The 21850-nt window shown below is 42.4% G+C and overlaps 1 protein-coding gene across 5 annotated transcripts in view; it reads left to right on the forward strand.

The window, feature by feature from the left end:
* The window catches only part of TTLL5 (tubulin tyrosine ligase like 5), a 150530-nt gene that overhangs the window by 45910 nt on the left and 82770 nt on the right, over positions 1–21850 (forward strand). For all 5 annotated transcript variants that reach the window (XM_075425856.1, XM_075425855.1, XM_075425858.1 and 2 more), the window contains 12 exons: positions 1384–1497; positions 1874–1965; positions 2585–2647; positions 3579–3617; positions 4547–4692; positions 5726–6017; positions 10094–10214; positions 11845–11991; positions 16549–16646; positions 20013–20146; positions 20744–20857; positions 21251–21661. In XM_075425856.1, coding sequence (XP_075281971.1) covers positions 1384–1497; positions 1874–1965; positions 2585–2647; positions 3579–3617; positions 4547–4692; positions 5726–6017; positions 10094–10214; positions 11845–11991; positions 16549–16646; positions 20013–20146; positions 20744–20857; positions 21251–21661 — 1771 coding nt within the window. The remainder of the gene's footprint in view (positions 1–1383; positions 1498–1873; positions 1966–2584; positions 2648–3578; positions 3618–4546; positions 4693–5725; positions 6018–10093; positions 10215–11844; positions 11992–16548; positions 16647–20012; positions 20147–20743; positions 20858–21250; positions 21662–21850) is intronic.

The raw sequence follows: 21850 nt of genomic DNA on the forward strand, positions 1-21850 counted from the left end.
CTGTTTGACTTCCGACATTTTTTTTCTGCAGATGCTTGTGTCTTCTACCTTCTCATCCAGACTGTCTTGTTTTCTCTTGTTTTATTTAATCAGTTTTTGTTAGGCTTAACAAAGTGTTTCAGCTGGCACTTGCTGTGTCTGTTTTATCTTTGGATCTTTCTGTGCCAATCAGTGACGTGTAACCCATTGTAGTGCAATGCCTGTTGCTTTTGCAATTGCTTCATCTGCAGATTCTGAGTAGCTGCTTGCAAGTCCTAATGAAACAGAATAGAATTGAATTCCAGGAGTCCTTACAGATAAATATACAACCTGATCTTGCCATGAGTTTTATTTGTATCTGAGCAGTTATGGGTTATTCCCCTGGGCTTATCCAGTTTAAGGTTTCTGTCATGTTTTTCTCTTCTTTCTAGATTAAGTCTTTCTGTGCATTCTCTGCTCAGTATAGTGCTAAAAGAAAATCTGAATATTGTATGAAGGCATGAGACCTTCTCAGCTAGACTCTTTTAATGCTATTTTTACAGAGGTTGTTTATCTGAACTGGGCCTAAGACCACCTAAAGCGTACTTGAGAACATGTTCAAAGACTTCATGACGTGCTGGGATTTTAACACTTTGATAATCCTGCTAATTTGAAGACACTTTGAATTCCTATCCTTTGTTAGAAAAGATCAGGACTGCCCATCAGGTTAAGAATGAGCTTGGAGAGACTGTTTGCAAATTATTTCTTTTTGGATCTTTAAAATTTGTGTATGTATGCCAATTTGAATGATGTATCTATGTACATATACAAGATCTGTCCGCTAAATGCAAGAAGTAGCAAGCTGAGATCCAGCAGTATAGTAACAAAAGAATAGCAGGTGGTGAACAGAATTTTGTCAGTGTTTTCCTGCAACTTTTATCGCATCAGTGAATTACAGTTCTGTTGTTCTAGTGTAGCAATACAACTGGAACAGAGAATCATGGTTCTTGTACCATTGAGGTGTGAATCCAAGTGCATTTGGGGCCTGTGAGTGCGAATGCTGGCTCTAGTGCCCCTTGGGTGAGGATTTTTTTTGTATGAAATTCTGGTTTTGGTGCTTTTGGTTATGTCTTATGTTTTTCTGGAAGGGGCCGGGGTGTAAATACTGGCACTGATGAATGAATTGAGTCCTGCTGTGCTATAAACTAGCAATGTGGACGCGCAGTGCCCACTGGGGTGTGGACTCTTCAGTAGCTGGAGTGTGGAATTGTGAATTCTGGCTGTAGTACTCTGGAGTGTAGATTCTGCTGGGAATGGGGTCCTGGATTTTGAATGTAGTGGGGTTTTTTTTGTTTTTTTTTGTTTTTTTTTAAAGTAAGCTGAGAGAGGAAAAAGGAAAAGTCTAGATTCACAATGTCTCTACAGCGTACTCGTCCTCTGTCTGCCAGTGATGCTGAAATTAAAAACCTGATGCCCTCAGGCAGGGAAAAAGCAACAGGACGGCAGGGCAGCTCTCTGCTAGGTCTCTCCATGGAAGAGGTAAGCAAGCTATTAAATGGCTTTTATTTACCTTGGCTTTCATGCAATAGGTGGAGTTATTTGCTCAGCAAAGACCATGTGCACGTATATGAAAAACATGACAGAAGTAGTGTAATTTTTTCAAACAGAACTGCTGGATTTTACTTCTGGTACTGCCCTTGCCCTCAGTCATGCCAGGCATACATGTGTGCCTCAAGCAGTGACAGACTCCTTCAGAATTTAAATACAACATAAAATTGCTTAAGGATATCACGTACCCAGCTCACTCCCAGGACTCAGTAATAGTCTTATCCTCTGAAATGCAGAGATTTTTCTGGGTTCATTTTTCGTTGTATCTGTTTTACTGGCTTTTTTTTCCCTCTCTTTTTATTCCAAGATAAAAGTTCTTCATCGAGTGAGAGAGGAGAATGAACGGAGAGGAGGCTTTATCCGTATATTCCCTACTCCATTAACGTGGGACCTTTATGGGTAAGAATAAGAATCCAATAGGATGGCTCAATGTTGCACTGATGCACTGTGAGGGATATTCTGTATTTGGTGTATTTATATCAACCAGCTTAACAACCAGAAAGACACATACTGAGGGTTTTGGTAGAGTTTATTTCAGTGTTGAGGATGCTTTTTTCTCATCCTGTGTTTTTAACTGCTGCTGCTATGTCTAACTGCACCTCATGGAAGGCTATCAAGCTTTGTTTCTGATGTTGCTGTTCTGTCAGAATAAAAATGTCATCACTTCAGATAGCTGGAATGGATTACCTGTTTTTACATCCCAGAGCTGCACATACTGTGTACTCCGTCATTAGGCCATAAGTGCAATATAGGACTCATCCTGTGAGTGATACTGTATTACGCTTTTCTAATTTATTTATTTTTTTTGCAATCTGTAGTATTTCTCCATGTCTTTTGCCTCACCGGGAACTTCAGCTGAGAAGTGATAGCTCTCCTCCTTTCCTCTTTTCTGTTATGGTACAGCATGTGGTCTTGATCCACTTCTGGAATGTTTTTTATGGATCATTTATTTCTGTATTATGCTGCTGTTTGTTGTGTTGAGCTATACCTTGATACATCCTTTATTTTGTTTTTGTAGATCCTTTTTAGAGCACAAGACATCAATGAACTACATGCTGGCTACGCGTCTATTTCAGGACAGGTAGAAAGCTTTTCTATTTGGGAGGGAGGCAAAGAGCACAAACAGCATGAAAAGGATTGATTCCTCACTTATCCAATATTATAAACACTGGCCTGTGATTTATAGGAGTGATCATAGTTGTACGTATCTTCTCTAATGTGCCAGTGACTGTGGAAGTTTCTCACATTTTTACGTGTTGTGCTTCTGAATCCAAGGGCAAAAAGGACAATACACAAAAGGCATGGGAGTCGTTGGAGTAAAAAGATGACTATATATATGAAAAACCTTCAAGCGCCTGTGTTTCTCTGAAGGAATTATAGGTGGTCCGTGCTTACCTTTTGTTTCAGATTTAAAGTCACATTAGAGCTTATCCTCGTGTAAACTAAACACTGAAGTTTACTCTGAAGGTTTAGTATTCCTATCTCTTGACCTGTGCAAGCCTGATTTGATGCCTCTTTCTCTGGGTTGTGCTTAGATGGAAATGACAGTTCATGCCACTAGCTGAGCTTCCATTGAGAGTTGTATGCAATATCTTTCACTGTATGTTTAACATCCTTCCTTCCTTTTTTTATCCAAATTTGAGATCCACGATAAAGTAAAAGAGTTAAAGATAAGGTGCGGACTGAGGAGACAGTATTTACAGACTGTCTTCTTGCATCAGCACTGTACAATTTTTTTTTTTTTTTTTTTCTGTGTACTTTCAGGGATGCGTATAGAGGGTAGCTCCAAATGACACCTTCTCCAGTTTAAGCCAGACAGACGCAAACATCAGTTGTAGAACATCTGCTCAGATTTCCTCTTTTGGAGCCTGTTTTTACTTGTTTAAGATAAAACTCAAAAGGAATTCTGTAAATTTGGCATTTTCATTGCACATATGAAAGACTTTGGAGGCCTTTTAATCCAGTCAATGATCCAGAATGGAAGGTAATTTTTGCCTTTTTTCCCTTTGTAGGGGCAAGATGAAAAGAGACTTCATCACTGGGAGATCCCGGTAAATGGCTTTTTATTAAATAATTTGTACTTTGTAGGTTTTAGTCTAAATTTAGACTTCCACAGCTTCATCTCCCAAGTCCTGGGTCTGCACCTCTTCTACCTGAAATCCATCAGACTAATTTTAGAAAAGTAAATACAGTGAGCAAAAAGTATCCCAGCATGTGAGAGCTTAAGTTTTGTTGGATTGGACCTTAAAATTACACCTCTTAGGCTTCCTACTTTGGCATTCCTACTGTATTGAAAAGTCTCATCACTGAGCTGTCTCAAAAGATCCCATAATACTTGAGGGTTTTGGACTTCATATACTCATATGTTCACTTTGCTGGATCTAAAAGATAAATGGAGCAACAGGAATTTTCTGTGGATGTTCCCACTTACATCATAAAGAGCACTTTGCTGGATCTTTGTGTACTGGCAGAAAGTTGTTATGCTGGTCTCACTTAAGGTATCTGGCAGGGCTCCTTCTCCCTTGATTTAGGCAGAACTTGTAGAAAGGTTGTGATTTTTCACTTAAATTATGTTAAAATTCTTGTCTCTGACCAAACATTGAAGAACAAGCTGTCTACATAAAAGGTTCAGAAGACTGGACTCGGGTCCATGTGCTCTCTTCCCACTCCCCTCCATTGTTTTGTATTCTTGCAATTCAATTTTCTGTATTAATTTTGCCTTGAGCTGCTGCATGATGGACAGATGCTGCACAGTCATGAAAGCGTGACCCTAGATAGGTCTGTTTTGGGGCTTTGAGAGATGATGTTCCGTGAAGTCCTTGCAAGACTCCTTTTAAACATGTGCAGGCTGATCATAAATATTTTTTCCCTGTGTCAGGAAAACTGTTTCTTGAAGAAATTTAATCTACTAAGTCTCTTGTATCGTCAGGGTGAGAAATATAAAGGGAGATTGAGGGTGTTTCTGTATTATGCTTCCCAGAGCAGGTCTTAATGGAAGGCTGGATACGAGGCTGGAAGCTGTAGACTCTCATGCTCTCTTTTATGAGAGAAAGCTTGTTTCACTGGAGTCGCGCAAGTGCCGGCGATGTCATGGCAAGGCTAGAGCAGCACGGACAAGATCGTCAGGTATGTATGGCTAGAGTCTTAGATGAGCAGCTAATCAAAAACAGGCAAGCAAGGACTTTTTTCATTTGAAATGTGTGTGAATAGAGTTGTTCTGGCCTTTGTAGTCCCTAAAGGGATTCACAGGTTGAAGTTAATAGTTTTCACTTCAAGTGTTAATAGCTTTCACTTCATTCCTCTTCTGAGCTTCCTGCCTTCTTGGTGCCTAGAATTTCATTCCCACCATTCCACATCCCCACATATATGACTAAAGGTAATCAGTGTTTTCTTGAAGATGAGCTTGTGGTTGCGTTTTGAGGACAAGAATTCAACAGTCTGTGTGCCTCCATAGTTCTCCAGCTTTTCAGAGAAAGATGGGAACTTGGGACCTTCCAGGCTGGTCCTCCTGCACAGCAGTGACTTTAAGCTGTTGGAAAGAGGGAAATCCTTATCCAGGCTGGTGTGGGAAAAACTTAAAAGGGTACAGAGGTGAATCATCCTCACAAATGGCTGTTCCTGAAGGTGTTATATAAACTCTTTCTAGCAGCTATATGATACTGACTGTAATGGGAGAGATTGTATATTATAGTATGATTTTTTTGGTGCTATGTTAAGGTATGTGATCTTTATTTGGCACATGTGGAAGTTTAGATTTTGTAGCTTTGGTTTTTCTGATGCGCAAAAAATATAAAAATATTAGTATATACGTCAAGTATGAGTGTGTGTATATATATGCCAGTACATATGTATGAATCAGGATAAAATATAGGAAAATGTCTTTTTTTCGCTTTGATTTTTTCTTTTTGTTTGCAAAGTTAAGACAAGAATTTTTTTCATTCTGATATTGGGAAAATGGGCTTCTCAACTGTTTGATGCACAAGCAGAAAGACAGAGAGAGTAATAAACAACAGCAATACTTAAGATCCTGTTCCGAAATGGTAGTGTTCTGTCCAAACAGGAAAGAGTTTGGAAGTAAGCCAAAAGGTTTAAATAGGAGGACAATCTTTCCCACTTCTCTTTTTCTTAATCAGCATAGCTGATTTCTCCTCTGCTACAGGGACATCGGAACCAAGAAAGCTATCCCTCAAGTCAGACACAGAAGGTGAGGAGGAAGAGGAGGTAGATGCAGATGAAGATGAAGAGCTAGATAGAACTATTGGCTCTCTTTCGGACACCCAGGTGAAAAGCAAGCCAAAGCTCTCTGACTCATTGAAAAGTACTTGTAAGGAGAGGTTGCCAAAAAAACTTGACAAGAAAACTGGAGATGGAGGAGAGCTGTTTCTTCGAAAAACAGACTCAGAATCTCAGTTTAACTTGCTGCAGTTTCTTCAAAAGCGTGGAAACCTGAGGTGAGAGACTTCTGCATGTTGCCTTGAGTTTTGACTAGCAGATAATACTGGTGAAAATATGGAGGATGTATACTTAGTGCCATATTATGAATGAATGTGAGGAGATAAGAGGACCCTAGAGAAAGGGGCCTGGAGTTTTGTCTTCATCTGGGCTGCCTTAACAACTAGCTGGCACAGACGAGAGATAGTTGCAAGATTGACAGTTTACCTAAATGCCTGCCCTTGTTGGATCAGGATAAAACTTAAGCTGTAGTTTCTATTGCAATTCTTTAATCTGGTGATGTGAGCTGTTCTTTGGTCAGCTCAGGCTTCTGAAATGCCTCTCTGTCTTAATGCAGGATGCCTGCTGTTGAACTTTAGAATTTGTCTTTTCACTCTTTGGATTTCCAAAGAAGTGGGTATAAACATACGTTAAATTATCCAAGAAATGTTGAATAGGAATACCTCAATGCTTCCTTCCATAAAATTAGTTTTCTCATTTTAGTGCTTTTATTTTTGGTCATAGTTTTTACCTATAATAATAATCTCTGCTCAAGGTCATCACCTCTTAAGAGCAAGACATTTGAGAGAGTCAAATTACTGAGACATCTTACTGGCTGCTGTTGAGTATGACAGTGTGGAGCAGAGTATGTTCTGATGCATGGCTTTGTTGCTTGAAAGAGAGAGAGGTGCTGGAGGAGATTGTATAGAATAACACCAACCAGGGTCCTACACTATGTTTAGAAGCATGAATCCTCCCCTTAAATAAGGTAGTAAAACTATCTATTTGCAGATGGACAGAAAGGGCAAAAAGAAAGACTGATCATATATATCTGTGTAGGAGGAGGTTGTATCTTCTAGATAAGAAGCAGCACTATGTTTTCTGTGAAGAGTGTCCAGAGGTAGAGAGAATAACTGTTGCTTGTTGTTGCTTTCTTAGTTTAGTTTCTGACAGGATTTATGAATTATCAAATTGATTTGGGGATTGTTCGGATGTCCGTGTGGCAAGGACATTTGCTGTCATGACAGGGAAGATTCTGAAACCTGTTTTGAGGACAAACATAGCAATGCTGTCACCTACTTGTATATAGAACGGACTCCTGACAGGAATGTAAGCTCTGTCTGGTGTTCCTAACAGAATCTTGCTCAGCACCCAGAACTGCTGGGATTCCCTGCAGAAGTGTAGGCTTGTGGTGACCTCATGTTCCAGGGTTGTGCTGGGCTTGGCCCCATCTGATCTGTCATTGATGAAAGCTTTGCTTGTGGGGCCAACAGGCAGAGGAGCTGAAGTAATGAAATTTTTATCCAAAAATTTTTGTAAGTGGTAGGACTTTCTCCTTTAGTCAGCCTGATAAGGTAATTTCTCTGCCTTCCACACATTGGGTGTTGCTGGTGAAGAGGTGACAGTTGAATGAAACATGTTCCCCCAACTGTTCCGTTCCCAGGGGAGTAAAAAGAAAATAGTTACTTGTTCCTGCATTTAAGGCCTCAGGTTTCAATATTCCATACACTGGAGGAGAGGTGGTGTTGTATGAGGACCTTCTTCAGTCTCCTATTTTGTGATCACAGAAGTGCCAGGTGCAAGGCAAGGAATTGTATTACTGTGCTGATGTTGGTAATGGGGGTTCCTTAGTTCCTACGCTAGTCTTGAACTCCTGGACACGAGATCTTTGAGTTATACCTAAAACAAACCTGGCAGCCCTAGAGAGCCCCCAGGGCAGAGACTTTTCTGATATATGGTGGTCTGATGTACAGAATATTAGTTTTTAGTCAGAGTTCAGAGTGTTCTGATCTTCCACACTTGTGGGAAGAGAAAGCAGGTGTGGTGACTGTCAGCATGACTAGAGCTTGGAGGTATTACAAGGCCTGCTGTGTGTTCTGGAGGTCACTGAAAGACAGAAATTGTAACCAGGTATTTTTATCATGTTTTAGTTACTGCAGTACTGCTACAGCTATCCACAGAGGACGTTAGTTTCTTGTGGACTCGTTATTTGCTTAGCCCCAATTTGGGCCTGGTATGGTCTTCCAGAAGCATCAAAAGCTAATGATTTAAGCAGATACATGGGTACTTTTAATGTCTTTTATTTTTAACTTCAGTTCTTACTTAATTGATGCATTGATCTCTGTAAGTGTTACTACGTTGTATGATTTCTATGTAACACTAATGAAGTGTTCATGAAATTTAGACATACAAAACAGCAACACAAAATTTCTGGACTGAGGTTTTAGTGAAATTTCAGGGACTAATGTACATGGAATTATAATAACCATATAAGTACCTGGGAATATTCCTAAGAAGCAGAGAACAAGTAGAGAAAAAATGGTGAGGTTCCTCAAGAATCAATCTGAGACTGATTTTTAAGAATCAATTCAAGAATGACACAAAATGTAGAAATGTGGTAATGAAATTTGCTGATGGAAAAGATTCAGGAGTTATTACCACGAGAGAAGAATAGTGGAATAAATATGGGAAGAACTGGATTACCTAGAGGATAGGAGTGATACAACTAAGATGAAATTTGGTAGCACAAAGTGCAAGGGTATGCTTTTAAGAACTCATAATTTACAGCAGAAACTCTATCAGCTGGGTGTTCATCAACTGGAAATTAATTATAAGGAAAAATATCTTGCATGCTTGTTGATCACAGGAGGTTTGTGAAGCTCTAGCTCATGTGTGCATGAAAACACCAGATGTGTTCTAGGGTTTATCAGCTGAGATACTTCTGAGACTTCGTGTGGAATATTGTATACAGTCACTATCACCTGTGTTCATGGAAGGTAAATTGTGACACAGGTAGAGATGAGCTGTTAGTCTCATCATGCTCCCGCTGTGGGTGCTTTGCTAGAACACACTGAAAGATGTGGATAGTTCACACTAATAAAATGAAAATTATGAAAGGATGTAATTGTTGTTAATAAATATGTTCAAGGTAGGAGACCCATCGTGGATGAAATAATTTAAGATAAAGAACAATGCTGGAGAAAGAAAAAGCAAACATAAACTGTTCAAGAGTGAAGCTAGGCTGGGTAGTAAAAGAAGGTTCCTAATTATTAGAACAATAAGTTCTTGAATAATATTCCAGGAAAATAATCGATTGAAAACTCTAGTTTGTTTTAAGATGAAACTTCATAATTTTATAGAAAAGATTAGAACATTGCCTGTGATAGAAAAAGAATCTTTCACTGACACTAAAGCCTATCTGCTTCTACATCCTTATGAAAATGAAGGGAGAAATCATGCTTGGCAATTCAAGGAACGGCTTATAGCAACTGTGGGGAAAGCTGTGAGGAAGAGTAGAGACTGGGAGAGCAGAATGTGGGAGGAAAGGGTTTAGGTCAAGATGACAATGAACAGAATTAGGCAAAGCTTTCAGCAATTTCTCTCACAACAGATGCCTATACTAAAGTGACTACCATTGTGAGGGAACGAGAAGCAACGTGTTGCTCCCAGCCCTACCCCAGTCGTCCTCTCCGTTCATGCTCACAGCTTCCCAACGTGTTCAGCCAGCTGTACAGCAGATTTTGCTGATGTTCTTCATTCTTCAGTGGTGCCTTGCTCAATGAAATTTGGCTTGTGTCCTTGGACCAGCAGGAAAGAGCTCACTTTCACAGATTTAATTCTTTCATTTCCAATGGGAATTGCAGGGCCTTTGTTATAACTCTGGCACGAGTACGGAGCCCTTTATTTATTTTATGGTCTGTTGTTGTGGTGTTCAAAATGCTTGTGAAGACAGAGGCCCAAGAGAACCTTGAATGTTATTTAAAAATACAGTTTTTGCTGATGTTCATGTTACTGGCTTTTGGAGGAGAGTAGCTAAGATTGTGAAAAGGCAAGGAGAGCATTCCATTTTTAGAGATGATCTTAGAGAATGTCTGCTGTCGTTTGTATCTCCTGCAATACCTACCCCATCTTGGTGAACTTAAGGTCTCCTTGCAAATACTGGTGGGGTGAAAGAGTCATCCTTCCCTTGAGCTTCAACATCTGTGCACCTAAGAGGTCCCTGGTGACTGTACTTTGGTCCATAAGCTGTGCCTGACTGCTGTAACTCTTCCCGTTGCTACTCTGAAGATAGCTGACTGATTCTTTTGGTCTACAGCAAAGTCCAAGCTCGCAGGGCTTTTTCTGCCTATCTACAGCATGTTCAGTTGCGACTGATGAAGCAGGCTGGTGACCAGATCCAGAATCCTGCCTGGGCTGCCAAAGAGGATGAGCAGATGGTAAGAAGCTTTATGTTGGCGAGGCTGAGAAGTCAAGCTGAAATCTACCTTGAGAGTTTTGAGGTCGGTTCCCGTCCTTGGAAGTCCAACTGGAATTATAGTTACTTATCTTTGTCCATCTGCCAGTGCTGTATTTTTAATATACAGACAAGGTAGGACTGCTGACTGACTTCTGAGCAGCAGTAGAGTGGACAGCTCTTAAGGACTAGAATGTGGTTGACATTCAGGCTGCTCAGATCTTTCACTGGTTCTCCTTCACTGATCTCTGAGCTGACCTGCTTTTGAATTCTGCTCTCTAAGATACTTTAGGATTACTTGGCAGTATCCGATTTCCGCTGCATTAAAACATACATCTACTTAAATAGAACAGGTACCCACTTAAGCTTTTTCTCCCATGTACTGTTTTACTTTTTGCAGGTGTCTGTGCTCAGGAATCTTCCTTGCATTCAAGATAGAGGGGGAAAAAAAGTAAAAGCCACCAAAGAGAGAAAGTTACTTTCTAGCATAAGTGTTGGGTGTTTTTTAAAAACCATGTGATGAATTTTTCTAGGCAGTATTTTAAGGCCCTATGTTTGATGTATATATACATTTTAAAGAGCGCAGCAAGCCCGGATCCCCTCACATATCTTCCTAAAAGAGCTTTGTATGGTAGGCTCCTGAGCTTCCTGCAAATCCAAATGTATTCTTGCTGAATACATGTTGCAGGGAAACAGCCATTGCAGTTCAGAGATAAAATTGTGTGTCAGAAATAATCAGTCGACTCAGTGGAAAATGTTACCCCTGCTCTTTCCAAGTGGAAATTAAAACTGGCTTCTTGAGAGTCACTTTGTCTGCTGTACTGTGAAAAATAATGTTTAAAATAACAGATCAAACCAGCTTGGAGTAATGGCAGTGAGAGGCGAGCTGTGAAATCCAATAGTTTGGCTGTGAGGCTGCTCATTTATGCGTTAGCAGAGCTCCTAACCAAAAGCAAATCCAGAGGGGAGACAGAAAGGGTTCAAAACACCCACCACATCTTGCCTTAGGACCTTTTTTGCCATGCGTTTCCCCCACCAGAGGTCAGACAGACATGGTGGGGGATTGGAATTACATGGCTGTAGATGTAGTTAATCTGTTGCTGTGGAGAGGCTGTGGCATTAGTATATGTATATGAAGAGTGTTGAAATGGGGCTACACCACTGTAGTGGAGCTATCTGACTAAGATCCCCTTCCCTGTGATAGCACTGAAAAAGTTTTATATCAGTATGCTTCAGCACAGGTTGTCTTTAACCCATTGCAGGTTGTTTTTTGGAAATGTTCTCCTAAGGTATTTGACTTCACAGGTTATTCTGTGTTGTTGCTGCTTGGTTTTTTTGTTTGCTTCATCTGCCATCTTTTCAGACAAACACTCCTCAATGTTCCTAATTCTGACCCATCTCAGGCAAGGCACACCATTGTTGTTCTCCCCCTGCCTTGGATTTGTAGGGCTATATTGAAAATTCCAGAATGCTTTTGCCTGGCGGTTGTCAGCTCATTTTCTCAGTACAGTGTGTTTAGTTCTTGTCAGTCATTAGCTGCTGTAGTACCTCTGTTCTCTTCTCCCCACATCTTGCAGCGGGTCCATTGCTAACTCCATCTCTCTTGCTTGCAGGAGCTTGTGGTACGCTTTCTGCAGCGAGCTGCCAGCCATCTTCAGCAGTCCTTGAGGATGCTGCTCCCCAGCCGTCGTTTAGGACTAAATGATCGTCGCCGTATCCTGGCTCACCAGCTGGGCGAGTTCATAATCTGTTATAACAAGGTGACTAATTCTTGCTTGATTCTTCTTTTGGTAGCTCTCTTGGTTTCTGTTCTCTTCTTCTAAAGTGTCTCCTGCTGGCTGCTGCCATAGTCAAGACAGCAGGCTGTTTTAAAGGCTCTGTTCTGTAATTTAAATGGTCTGTTTGCAGTTGCACATCCAGTAATGGTAGTTTTTCTGCTGAAATTGAGATAGACAACAGTATTACTACATTATATATGCAATCTGGTAAGCATGTGCATAAAAGTAGAAGTGTTGAAGTGGAATTTAACTGGCAGTTTGCTTTTTCTTTGATTTGTCTTCTAGTGCTTTGTAATGCCTTTTCCCATTTTTCTCTGTTTTTATGATGCTACTTTAGAGATAATTTTTTATTACAGAACAGTATGAAGTATGTATTTTTACCGTTTGTTTGGTGTACTGAAGGACTACTACCTGCCTGTAGTATGGGACTCTGCATGCTCAGTGATCAGGAGAAGTAGGTCCTAATTTAAATAATTTTCACCTCCTTGTGTGTAGGAGATGCTGTTCTTAGCATAGTGGTTTCAGGCTAATCCTTGTTTGGCAAGAACAGCTTCCCCTTTCATTTGCCCCCTAGCATTTCTTGAGTGTTAGAACAAGGATAGTTTAAATGGTAGTTTAAGTTTTGCTTTCAGAGGCTGCTGTGCACACAGGCCTCCAAGCTCCTGCTTGTTAGCAGAGGATGTTCACTTACATTACTTTGTCAGAACTGACATCTGGTAACTTGATCTGTCAAAGCAAGGTTGGTATTGAACCAAATCCGTTCCAGGGAGTGCCTTGTATGCCTAATGCTCACTGAATTACTGTGTTAGGAGTAACCACAAAACACTTGGGTGGCTCCGTGGTGAGTGAAGAACGCAGCTGCTTTGGATATAATTTCCACTCAAACTGTATTCAAACATCAGGATTTTCTGCTAACTCTTGAGTCAATTGGCAAAGTAAAGCTGTGCAACCGGTAATAAATGAGTGCATAAACGTATTTTCTCAGTTAAAACAAGTGAGAACAGATCACTTGAGGTTTTAGGATGTACATCTTTAAGCCATTGAGAGACTCTTAGGCTATGAGGTTTTTTGATGTCTAATTCCAACACAGAGACTTCTTTCACTGACTTGTAACTTCAGATTTAGTACAGGACTCCTGCTAGCCATTATGTATCTTCTGTAATGACACAGAAATAAAAATACTACCTCCAGCAAGGTAAGTAAAACAGATCACATATTGTCCAGACTTTTACTTAAGTAGTGAGGGGTGGAGACATATCCATTGTGAAGGTTGGAGGTAGACTTGGCTGCAGTGACCATGAAATGGTCGAGTTCAGGATCCTGCGTGGAGAAGCAGGGCGATAAGCAGGATCAAAACCTTGGACCTCAGGAGAGCTAACTTTGTCCTCTTCAAGGAGCTACTGGGAGGAATCCTGTGGGCCAGGGCTCTTGAAGGCAGGGGGGTCCATGAGTGCTGGTCGCTCTTTAAACGTCACTTCTTCCACGCTCAGGAGCGGTGCATCATCTGAACAATCCCCCTGAGAAAGAAATCTAGCAAAGGAGGCAGGAGACCTGCATGGTTGAACAAGGAGCTTCTAGCTGAGATAAGGTGGAAGAGAAAGGTCCATGGAATGTGGAAAGAGGGGCAGGCCACTTGGGAAGAGTACAGGAATGTGGTCAGAGCGTGCAGGGATGCGACGAGGAAGGCCAAAGCCCACCTGGAATTGAAGCTGGCAAGGGATGTCAAAAACAACAAGGGCTTCTTCAACTACATCAGCAGCAAAAGGAAGACTAGGGACAATGTGGGGCTGCTGCTGAATGAGGTGGGTGTCCTGGTGACGGAGGATGCAGAGAAGGCAGAGCTACTGAATGCCTTCTTTGCTTCAGTCTTCAGTGCCAAGACTGGCCCTTAGGAATCCCAGGCCCTGGAGGTAAGAGAAGAAGCCCACAGAGAGGATGACTTTTCCTTGGTCGAGGAGGACTGTGTGAGGGATCGCTTAAGTGATCTAAATGTCCACAAATCCATGGGCCCCGATGGAATGCACCCACGAGTACTGAGGGAGCTGGTGGATGTCATTGCTGAGCCACTCTCCATCATCTTTGAGAGGTCCTGGAGGACAGGAGAGGTGCCCGAGGACTGGAGAAAGGCCAATGTCACTCCAATCTTCAAAAAGGGCAAGAAGGAGGACCCAGGGAACTACAGGCCGGTCAGCCTCACCTCCATCCCGGGAAAGGTGATGGAGCAGCTTATCCTGGAGGCCATCATGAAGCAAGTGGAGGAAAAGAAGGTTATCGGGAGTAGTCAGCATGGATTCACCAAGGGGAAATCATGCCTGACCAATCTGATAGCTTTCTACGATGACATGACTGGCTGGGTAGATGAAGGGAGAGCCGTGGATGTTGTCTACCTAGACTTCAGCAAGGCTTTCGACACAGTCTCGCATAACACCCTCCTAGGGAAGCTCAGGAAGTGTGGGCTGGATGAGTGGTCGGTGAGGTGGATTGAGAACTGGCTGAATGGCAGAACTCAGAGGGCTGTCATCAGCGGCGCTGAGTCTAGTTGGAGGCTGGTAACTAGCGGGGTTCCCCTAGGGGTCAGTACTGGGCCCAGCCTTGTTTAACTTCTTCATCAACGACCTGGATGAAGAGTTAGAATGTACCCTCAGCAAGTTTGCTGATGACACCAAACTGGGAGGTGTGGTAGACACACCAGCAGGCTGTGCTGCCATTGAGCGTGACCTGGACAGGCTGGAAGGTTGGGCAGAGAGGAACCTGATGAGGTTCAACAAGGGCAAATGCAGGGTCTTGCACCTGGGGAGGAACAACCCCATGCATCAATACAGGCTTGGGGCAGACCTGCTGGAGAGCAGCTCTGTGGAGAGGGACCTGGGTGTCCTGGTGGACGACAGGTTAACCATGAGCCAGCAGTGTGCCCTGGCTGCCAAGAAGGCCAATGGCATCTTGGGGTGCATTAGGAGGAGTGTGGTCAGTAGGTCGAGGGAGGTTCTCCTTCCCCCTCTACACTGCCCTGGTGAGGCCTCATCTGGAGTACTGTGTCCAGTTCTGGGCTCCCCACTTCAAGAAAGATGAGGAGCTACTGGAGAGAGTCCAGCGGAGGGCTACAAGGATGGTGAGGGGACTGGAACATCTCTCCTACGAGGAGAGGCTGAGGGAGCTGGGCTTGTTCAGCCTGAAGAAGAGAAGGCTGCGAGGGGACCTAATATATGCTTATAAATATCTGAAGGGTGGGTGTCAGGAGGATGGGGCCAAGCTCTTTTCAGTGGTGCCCAGCGACAGGACAAGGGGCAATGGGCACAAACTGAAGCACAGGAAGTTCCGTCTGAATATGAGGAACAACTTCTTCCCTCTGAGGGTGATGGAGCCCTGGAACAGGCTGCCCAGGGAGGTGGTGGAGTCTCCTTCTCTCGAGATATTCAAGACCCACCTGGACAAGGTCCTGTGTAGCCTGCTGTAGGTGACCCTGCTTCGGCAGGTGGGTTGGACTAGATGACCCACAGAGGGCCCTTCCAACCCCTACCATTCTGTGATTCTGTGATCCCAGAGTGTCTTTTTCTTCCCCCTCTTAAATTATGTTTCAAATGATGTGTCTGACCTTTCATCGTGGAAATGCTCAGAGTACCAATAGGAAGCAATGAAGTGGAGGTCAAGTCTGGTCAGATAAAGGTTGTATGCTGGTACTGGTATTTCAGACAGGCCTTGTAGGGTTTTTTGTTTGGTTTTTTCTTTTAATTAGTGAAAATGTGTCAATTCAACCTCTAGTTGTCAACAAGTTCTACTGGTGTAAAAAAAGAAAGAGCAGTTATATCTTAAAGCTTGCTCCTGTTCTCACACTCAAAGGCTTACCATTTATTCCAGTGTATTTTAGTGTATAAATGCATATTTGCCACAGGCTGTACTGTTTTACTTTCTTTGCTTTTGCTAAAGCAGTAGATTTTTGGTATGTAGATAAGCCCTTGGCAATTTGCTGCATGACAAAAGAAATTAACTCAAGAGGAGAACTCCTAGTTTACAGCAGGAAATGTGGATGCCCTCAGCAGACCCCCTTGATTGAGTTTCTTTAATATAATTGTATATTTTTGTTCTCCTTTTCCTGATTATCTCATTTTGGGACAGAGGCTCAAATAAAAGCTATTTTGGGAACTCTGTGACAGAAACAGCAAAAGTAGAGAGGGGACCTAATATCTGTAAAGAATTGTTTTACCCTCCCTCCCAACTTCCTTGTGTCCCAGCAAAGATTATGTTTGAAGGAGCAGCAGATATTTGTGAAAGACTTGACCTCTTCTCAGCAAATCAATTCTAATAAGTTATGTCAGGTGGAGGAATGAGTAGTTTAGTATATGCTTAGCATGCTGTCTCTGGGGCTCTCTATGCTTATCCATTCTGTTGCACATAGTGAAATACTTATAGTCTGGCTCTTTGGAGTTGACATTCTTTTTTCTTAGATCCCATGGAATTTTTTTTGTCTTCTCGGAGCTGTAGCTGTGCCATGGAACATAAAGTAACTATATAGAGACACTTAGTGATACTGCTTATTAACAGGAAACGGAGCAGATGGTTCAGAAGCGATCAAAAAAGAAGCAGGAAGAGGAGGAGGGAGTGAATCCTGAAGGTTTTCAGAACTTTATTACCAGAGCAAGGTAGGAATGGATTTTATTCCCTTTGATAAAGAGTCTCCCAGCCCTGAAGGTGACGGGATTGTTCTAAAGATAATCTGATTGATAAAAAGGCCTCTATATACCTTTATTGACCATAGCACCCGCTCCTGCTGGAGTACAGAGAACTTGTCTTTTCTCTTTTCCCCCTTCTAGCAACCGAACACTTGTAGCAGCGGCATCTGGTGCATAGAGAGGGACATAGAATAGATGTTTTCACCATTAAGTAGATTCCCAAAGGGCAACAGTGGTTGGCTTGTCTGTGTAAATTTCAAACTGATGCTGGTGAGCTAATGGTCTGCTTTCCTGTGACACTGGAGCAAATGCGGCAGTACTTTGGGGGGAGAATGAAACTAGAGCTGCTGCTCAGATGGCCTTTAGCTGCTGTGGTTGAACAGTTGTTGTGGCTCTGGCTCTCAAATTTCTGCTCTCAGAAACAAATCTCATGCGTGCTGCCTCTCTTCAGGAACTCTCCAGGTCTGGACTTCCTGAGATGAGAAACGAAGGGTCTTAGACTCCCTGTCTTCATGCTAGCCTCTTGTTTGGCTTGCAAAGGCAGTTCAGTGCAAGCAATTACTTTCACAGTAAAAAAGCATCATTTTCTAACTGCATGCTCTGAACTTTATCTGCCTTAAACTTACAAGAGTCTGGTAGGAAATGTATTTTGAAAATAGGTAAATACTCTTTTATGGCCTGTAGCGCTGTATGAAAAACAATGGTGTTATAGCTATCTGACTATGGGAGAGGTCTGAAATTATTCAGTGAACTAAATTTATGTCCTCAAAGTCTCTGATTCTTGAGAACAAAACCCAATTCCTTTTGATTGCTTTATTTGACCCATATATGACATGCCTACTTGGGCAAGGACCCCTGTCAGTATCTGGACAGGTAGAGTTCACCTGCCTTTTTAATGCCCTTTTATCTTCTTTGGGAAGGTTGACAGGTACTGTCTCTTTTTCATGATCAGTTACAAAACTGTTCTTTCTTTTTTAGTTTGAATAGCACTCTTAGTGACTGATTAGAAGTGGGTGATAGCTGAGGCTTCTTAGCTGAGTTCGGGAGGCTTCACAGTCTCTTTTGATGCTACATTCTCATGAAAACAATGAATTTTACATTTTGTTAATATAATTGATGGAGTAATTACTGCAACAGATTTACAGGCTCCAAGAAAAATCTCACTGCCGTTCAGATAGAGTTCTATAAAAGGACGGTACCAAGATGTCTGACTACCACATATCATAGCATCTATTCCTGTCATTAGAAATGCAGATTACATGGGCCTGTGGCATGGTCTTGCTTCTCTGACATCTCTGGCCACTGAAATGACTGTTACCTCCTAGAGCAGGTCATTTTTCTTTTTGCCAGAAATGCTAAGCAATGGCTGTGTGGGGCACAGTGGCGTACTCTTCTGTTTCCATGTTATTGGCTATCATGCCATTGTGGCCTGATGCACAGTCTAGGCTGGGGCTGGAGACTTTTGCTGGATCATCTGCCTGAGTGATAAAGAACAGTAAAAGCCAGCTTGCCAAACATAAGACAATTTCTAGTGATTATCTTTCTGCTTCTTATGAAGTATCAGGTATGTTTGAAAACTGATATCTGGCACTACTCTGTGCTGTGCTTGGAACTTAAATCAGTGAGCTAGTCATGTGGAGCCAAGCAAAGGGGATAGGTTTCCACTTTGAGTGTTTGTTCTGCAGTACAGTGAATGCAACACTGGAGAAAACAGGTAATAAATGTAGCCACTTAATAATTATGATTGTCTCATTGACTCTCTAACTTGAGTATTGTCCTGGGTTCGGCCAGGACAGGGTTAAATTTCACCAGAATCCAGGAAGGGGCACAGCCGGGTGGGCTGACCCAACCCCAACCTGGCCAAACAGAGCCGGGTATTCCATACCATGTGCGGTCATGCTGGGTTCCGGGGGGGGGGGGGGGGGCGGCGCGGCGGGAACTCACTAGCGGCTCGGGAGGGCACAGCTCCGGTCCTGTCCGGGAGAACGGCTCTGTGGGGTTGTGTGGTTTGTTCTGTGTAATCCCCTTTTCTGTATCGTTGTTGTTGCTGTTCCCTTTGTTTGCTGTTCTGTTAAACTGCCCTTATCCCGACCCACCAGTTTCTGCCTGTTTCTTTCCATTCTCCTCCGCACCGTGGCGGGGAGAGGGGCGGCCGCGTGGCGCTTTTGTTGCCGGCGGCAGCCGAAACCAAAACAAGTATCACATGGATGGCATTGTAGTGAGTTACACATACACTACAACCATTGCTTCTAAATATCCTCAGTGTATAAAGTAGAAGTAGATACTTACACTGCTATATTCACTTAAAAGCTTAAAGCACCTTTCCACTAACAACTTCTCATTCTTACATTACCTCTTCACCTCTATTCTCATTGGTTTGGCAGAAAAGGTGAACTTTGCAGCATGCCCTGAAGGTCCAGGCTCCAGTGGGATCAGCTTTACCAGTGCTTAGGCTAGCTAAGACTAGTAGAAGTGTGATACGCTGAGGACATTTTGAAGGATTATAACTGCTGTCATGAAAACTTACATTGCTGCGTTGCATTTTCTTACAGTGTTACTGGCACTATACTTCTTGCTTTTGGTGTTTGCTTTGCCATATACCCACTCACTGAGGCAACACTATAAAGCAAAAGGACAGCATGTTAAATATCAAAACAATTAGAATTACAGCTTGCACAAGCTATAATATGAGTGGCCAAGTAACTGATACTGGTTTGGGACCCGGAGATGCTTAGGACATTGGGGCAGTTAAACTCTCTTCTTGCATACATTCCTCATTTTCTTTACAAGTTTTGTGAGATTGGCAAAAATATTGACTGTTCTTTTTGTTTATCCTGCAGTTTTGGCTAATTAACAAGCTCTTCGCTCCTCTTTCCTCTTTTCTTCACACTGCTGAACTGAAACTACTAATAATGATTATAAAACAGAGGCTGAGCTGAGTTTTCTCAGGAACATGATAGCTGCTTGTTGTAGAGAGCACCTGGGGAAGATTCACAAATTTAGCTGTGAACTAAATCTTTCCTGTTGAACTGATCTCTCCAGAAATGTATTTGGAGTTTTCACTTGCTCTTTATGTATGGTGGGAAAGCTCCTGAATGCCTTGAATTTTCTACTGCATAAGAAAATGGGATTTCAGTGGGAATCTCTGGTTTAACCAAGGCATGTTCCTTTCCTTCTGCTCTTACCCTGCAGAACTGTGCAAATCATTAGCTTGTCTGGCCTCACCTTTTTTTCCCACTCCCGTCTTCAGTCTACTTACTGTTTCTTGGCTTTGATTGTTACATGAAGGCAGAAAAGCTTAGAATCCTCACATCCTTTCTTCTCTCCTTATTGTAGTGAAAGTGACCTGGAGGAAGTGCTGACATTTTACACACACAAGAACAAGTCAGCGAGCATCTTCCTAGGAGCAAACTCCACAAGCATAAAACCCAGCAATGCCAGTAACCAGTCAGAGAAACAGCCTCAAGGGGGTAAGTGTTGCAGGCAGTTCCAAGATTGTTACGTAAACAAGTCCAGTTAAACTTCAATCTATGGAAAGAGAACAACCCCTCCAGAATATTATTCAGGTTTCTTGAGGTTGTGTTTTGTTTGTGTTTTTTTTAACTGACTCTGGAGACTAAAGTAAATGCACTCCTATGTTCTGCCTGAAATGAAATAGGATGAATCTGGACTAGCATTTATAAGGAGCTACATATGGTGGCTCATGGCTGAGATGACAATGTGCAAACTGAAGGCACCAAGATTGGAAATGAACAGAGAATCCCAAAATCAAAGTAAGGGATTAGAGAAATCAAGGCCTGTTAAATTGTGCTGCCTACAGCGAACATGCACAGTGGAGGGCTTTCTGTACATTTGAGTCTAGTTAGACATTCTGTGGAAGGAAGTGCGGTACCAGCCATACATATCCAGTAGTCCATGGCAGCACAATTGTGATCAATAGAGTTGCATGGTCTACAGTAAATACTAGCAAGAAAGGCAATTGGAACGAGGTTTAAATTCTTCAGTCCTGTTTTAATGATATCACAGTTTGCATTGTTCTACTTCCTAACTCCTTGATTTTGTTCTAGAGCATCCTGAGGTGGTGAAAAAAACAAAAGGTGATCAGCCCAAAAGTTCAGTTGCAGATCTGTCTGCAGAAGGAGCATTAAAAGGCTATAAACCCAAAGAAGTTAAATCAAACTGTAAGTGAACTGGCTGAAGTCATCATCAAGAAAAAAACTAATGAATGCATATACTATTTTAAACAAAGGTTGAAACCCTTAGGTTCAAACTGAAAGATTCAAATGCCTGATTTTGGGGAAGATTCTGCAGGTTTCTCTTTGAAACATAAAAGAATATACTGTAGAGTGAGCAGTATGAAAGAGTTAGCTGCTCTTCTGTGGGTGAAAATCTAGATATGGCAAGCTTTGAAAGAGGGTATGCATCATATAGAGCTGCCTCTTGTCTTTGCTGGTAGATGAGACCATTTTGGCTTCAGTGTGTCTGAGTAGAGGCATCTTTGGTGTGTTGATACTATCCAAAGGACCTGAAAAGCAGTTTTTTTCTCATGTAGTGTGCTCATTATCTTTGTGTAGTTCCAGAAAGACCCACCTTCTCCTTAAACGCTGAAGTGAAATTACCTCCATGCGGCCCTCCTAGTGCTTCTTCCTCTGTTTCTGGTGCCACGTTTCGGAGATGTCCCAGTTCCTGGATACCATCTCAACCTGCAGCCTCTGAAAATTCACAGGTGCCTGGTCAACATTCACTGCTGGCTGCTCCAGTTGGTCCCAGGCTGATTCAGTCGCTATCCCCACCATCCTCCTCGCAGAGCACAGCTCCAGACAGCTTTGCTGTCTTCACAAACCCAGTGTCCAGTGAGGCTGCTAGCCTTGCAGGGTTACATCGTTGTAATTCTGCTAGCTACACCATTGGCCCATTCTCATCTTTTCAGAGAGCTGCTCAGATCTACAGCCAAAGATTGTCCCGATCATGCTCTGCAAAAGCAGGTGAGTGTTCAGGGATGCATAATAACCTGCTAGTTCAGTACAGAGATTGTGTCATCTCTGTTCTGGAGTAGGTAGAAATTTTACATTTCCAGAATTATGAGTCTTGTTGAATGATGCTATATTTCTCACAGGAAGGAGGAGTGCAGGAAGCAGCGCCTGTTTGCCAAAGATGCCCTTTTATTGAGCAGA

The sequence above is a fragment of the Opisthocomus hoazin genome, chromosome 7 (assembly GCF_030867145.1).
Source record: "Opisthocomus hoazin isolate bOpiHoa1 chromosome 7, bOpiHoa1.hap1, whole genome shotgun sequence".
Lineage (NCBI taxonomy): Eukaryota > Metazoa > Chordata > Aves > Opisthocomiformes > Opisthocomidae > Opisthocomus > Opisthocomus hoazin.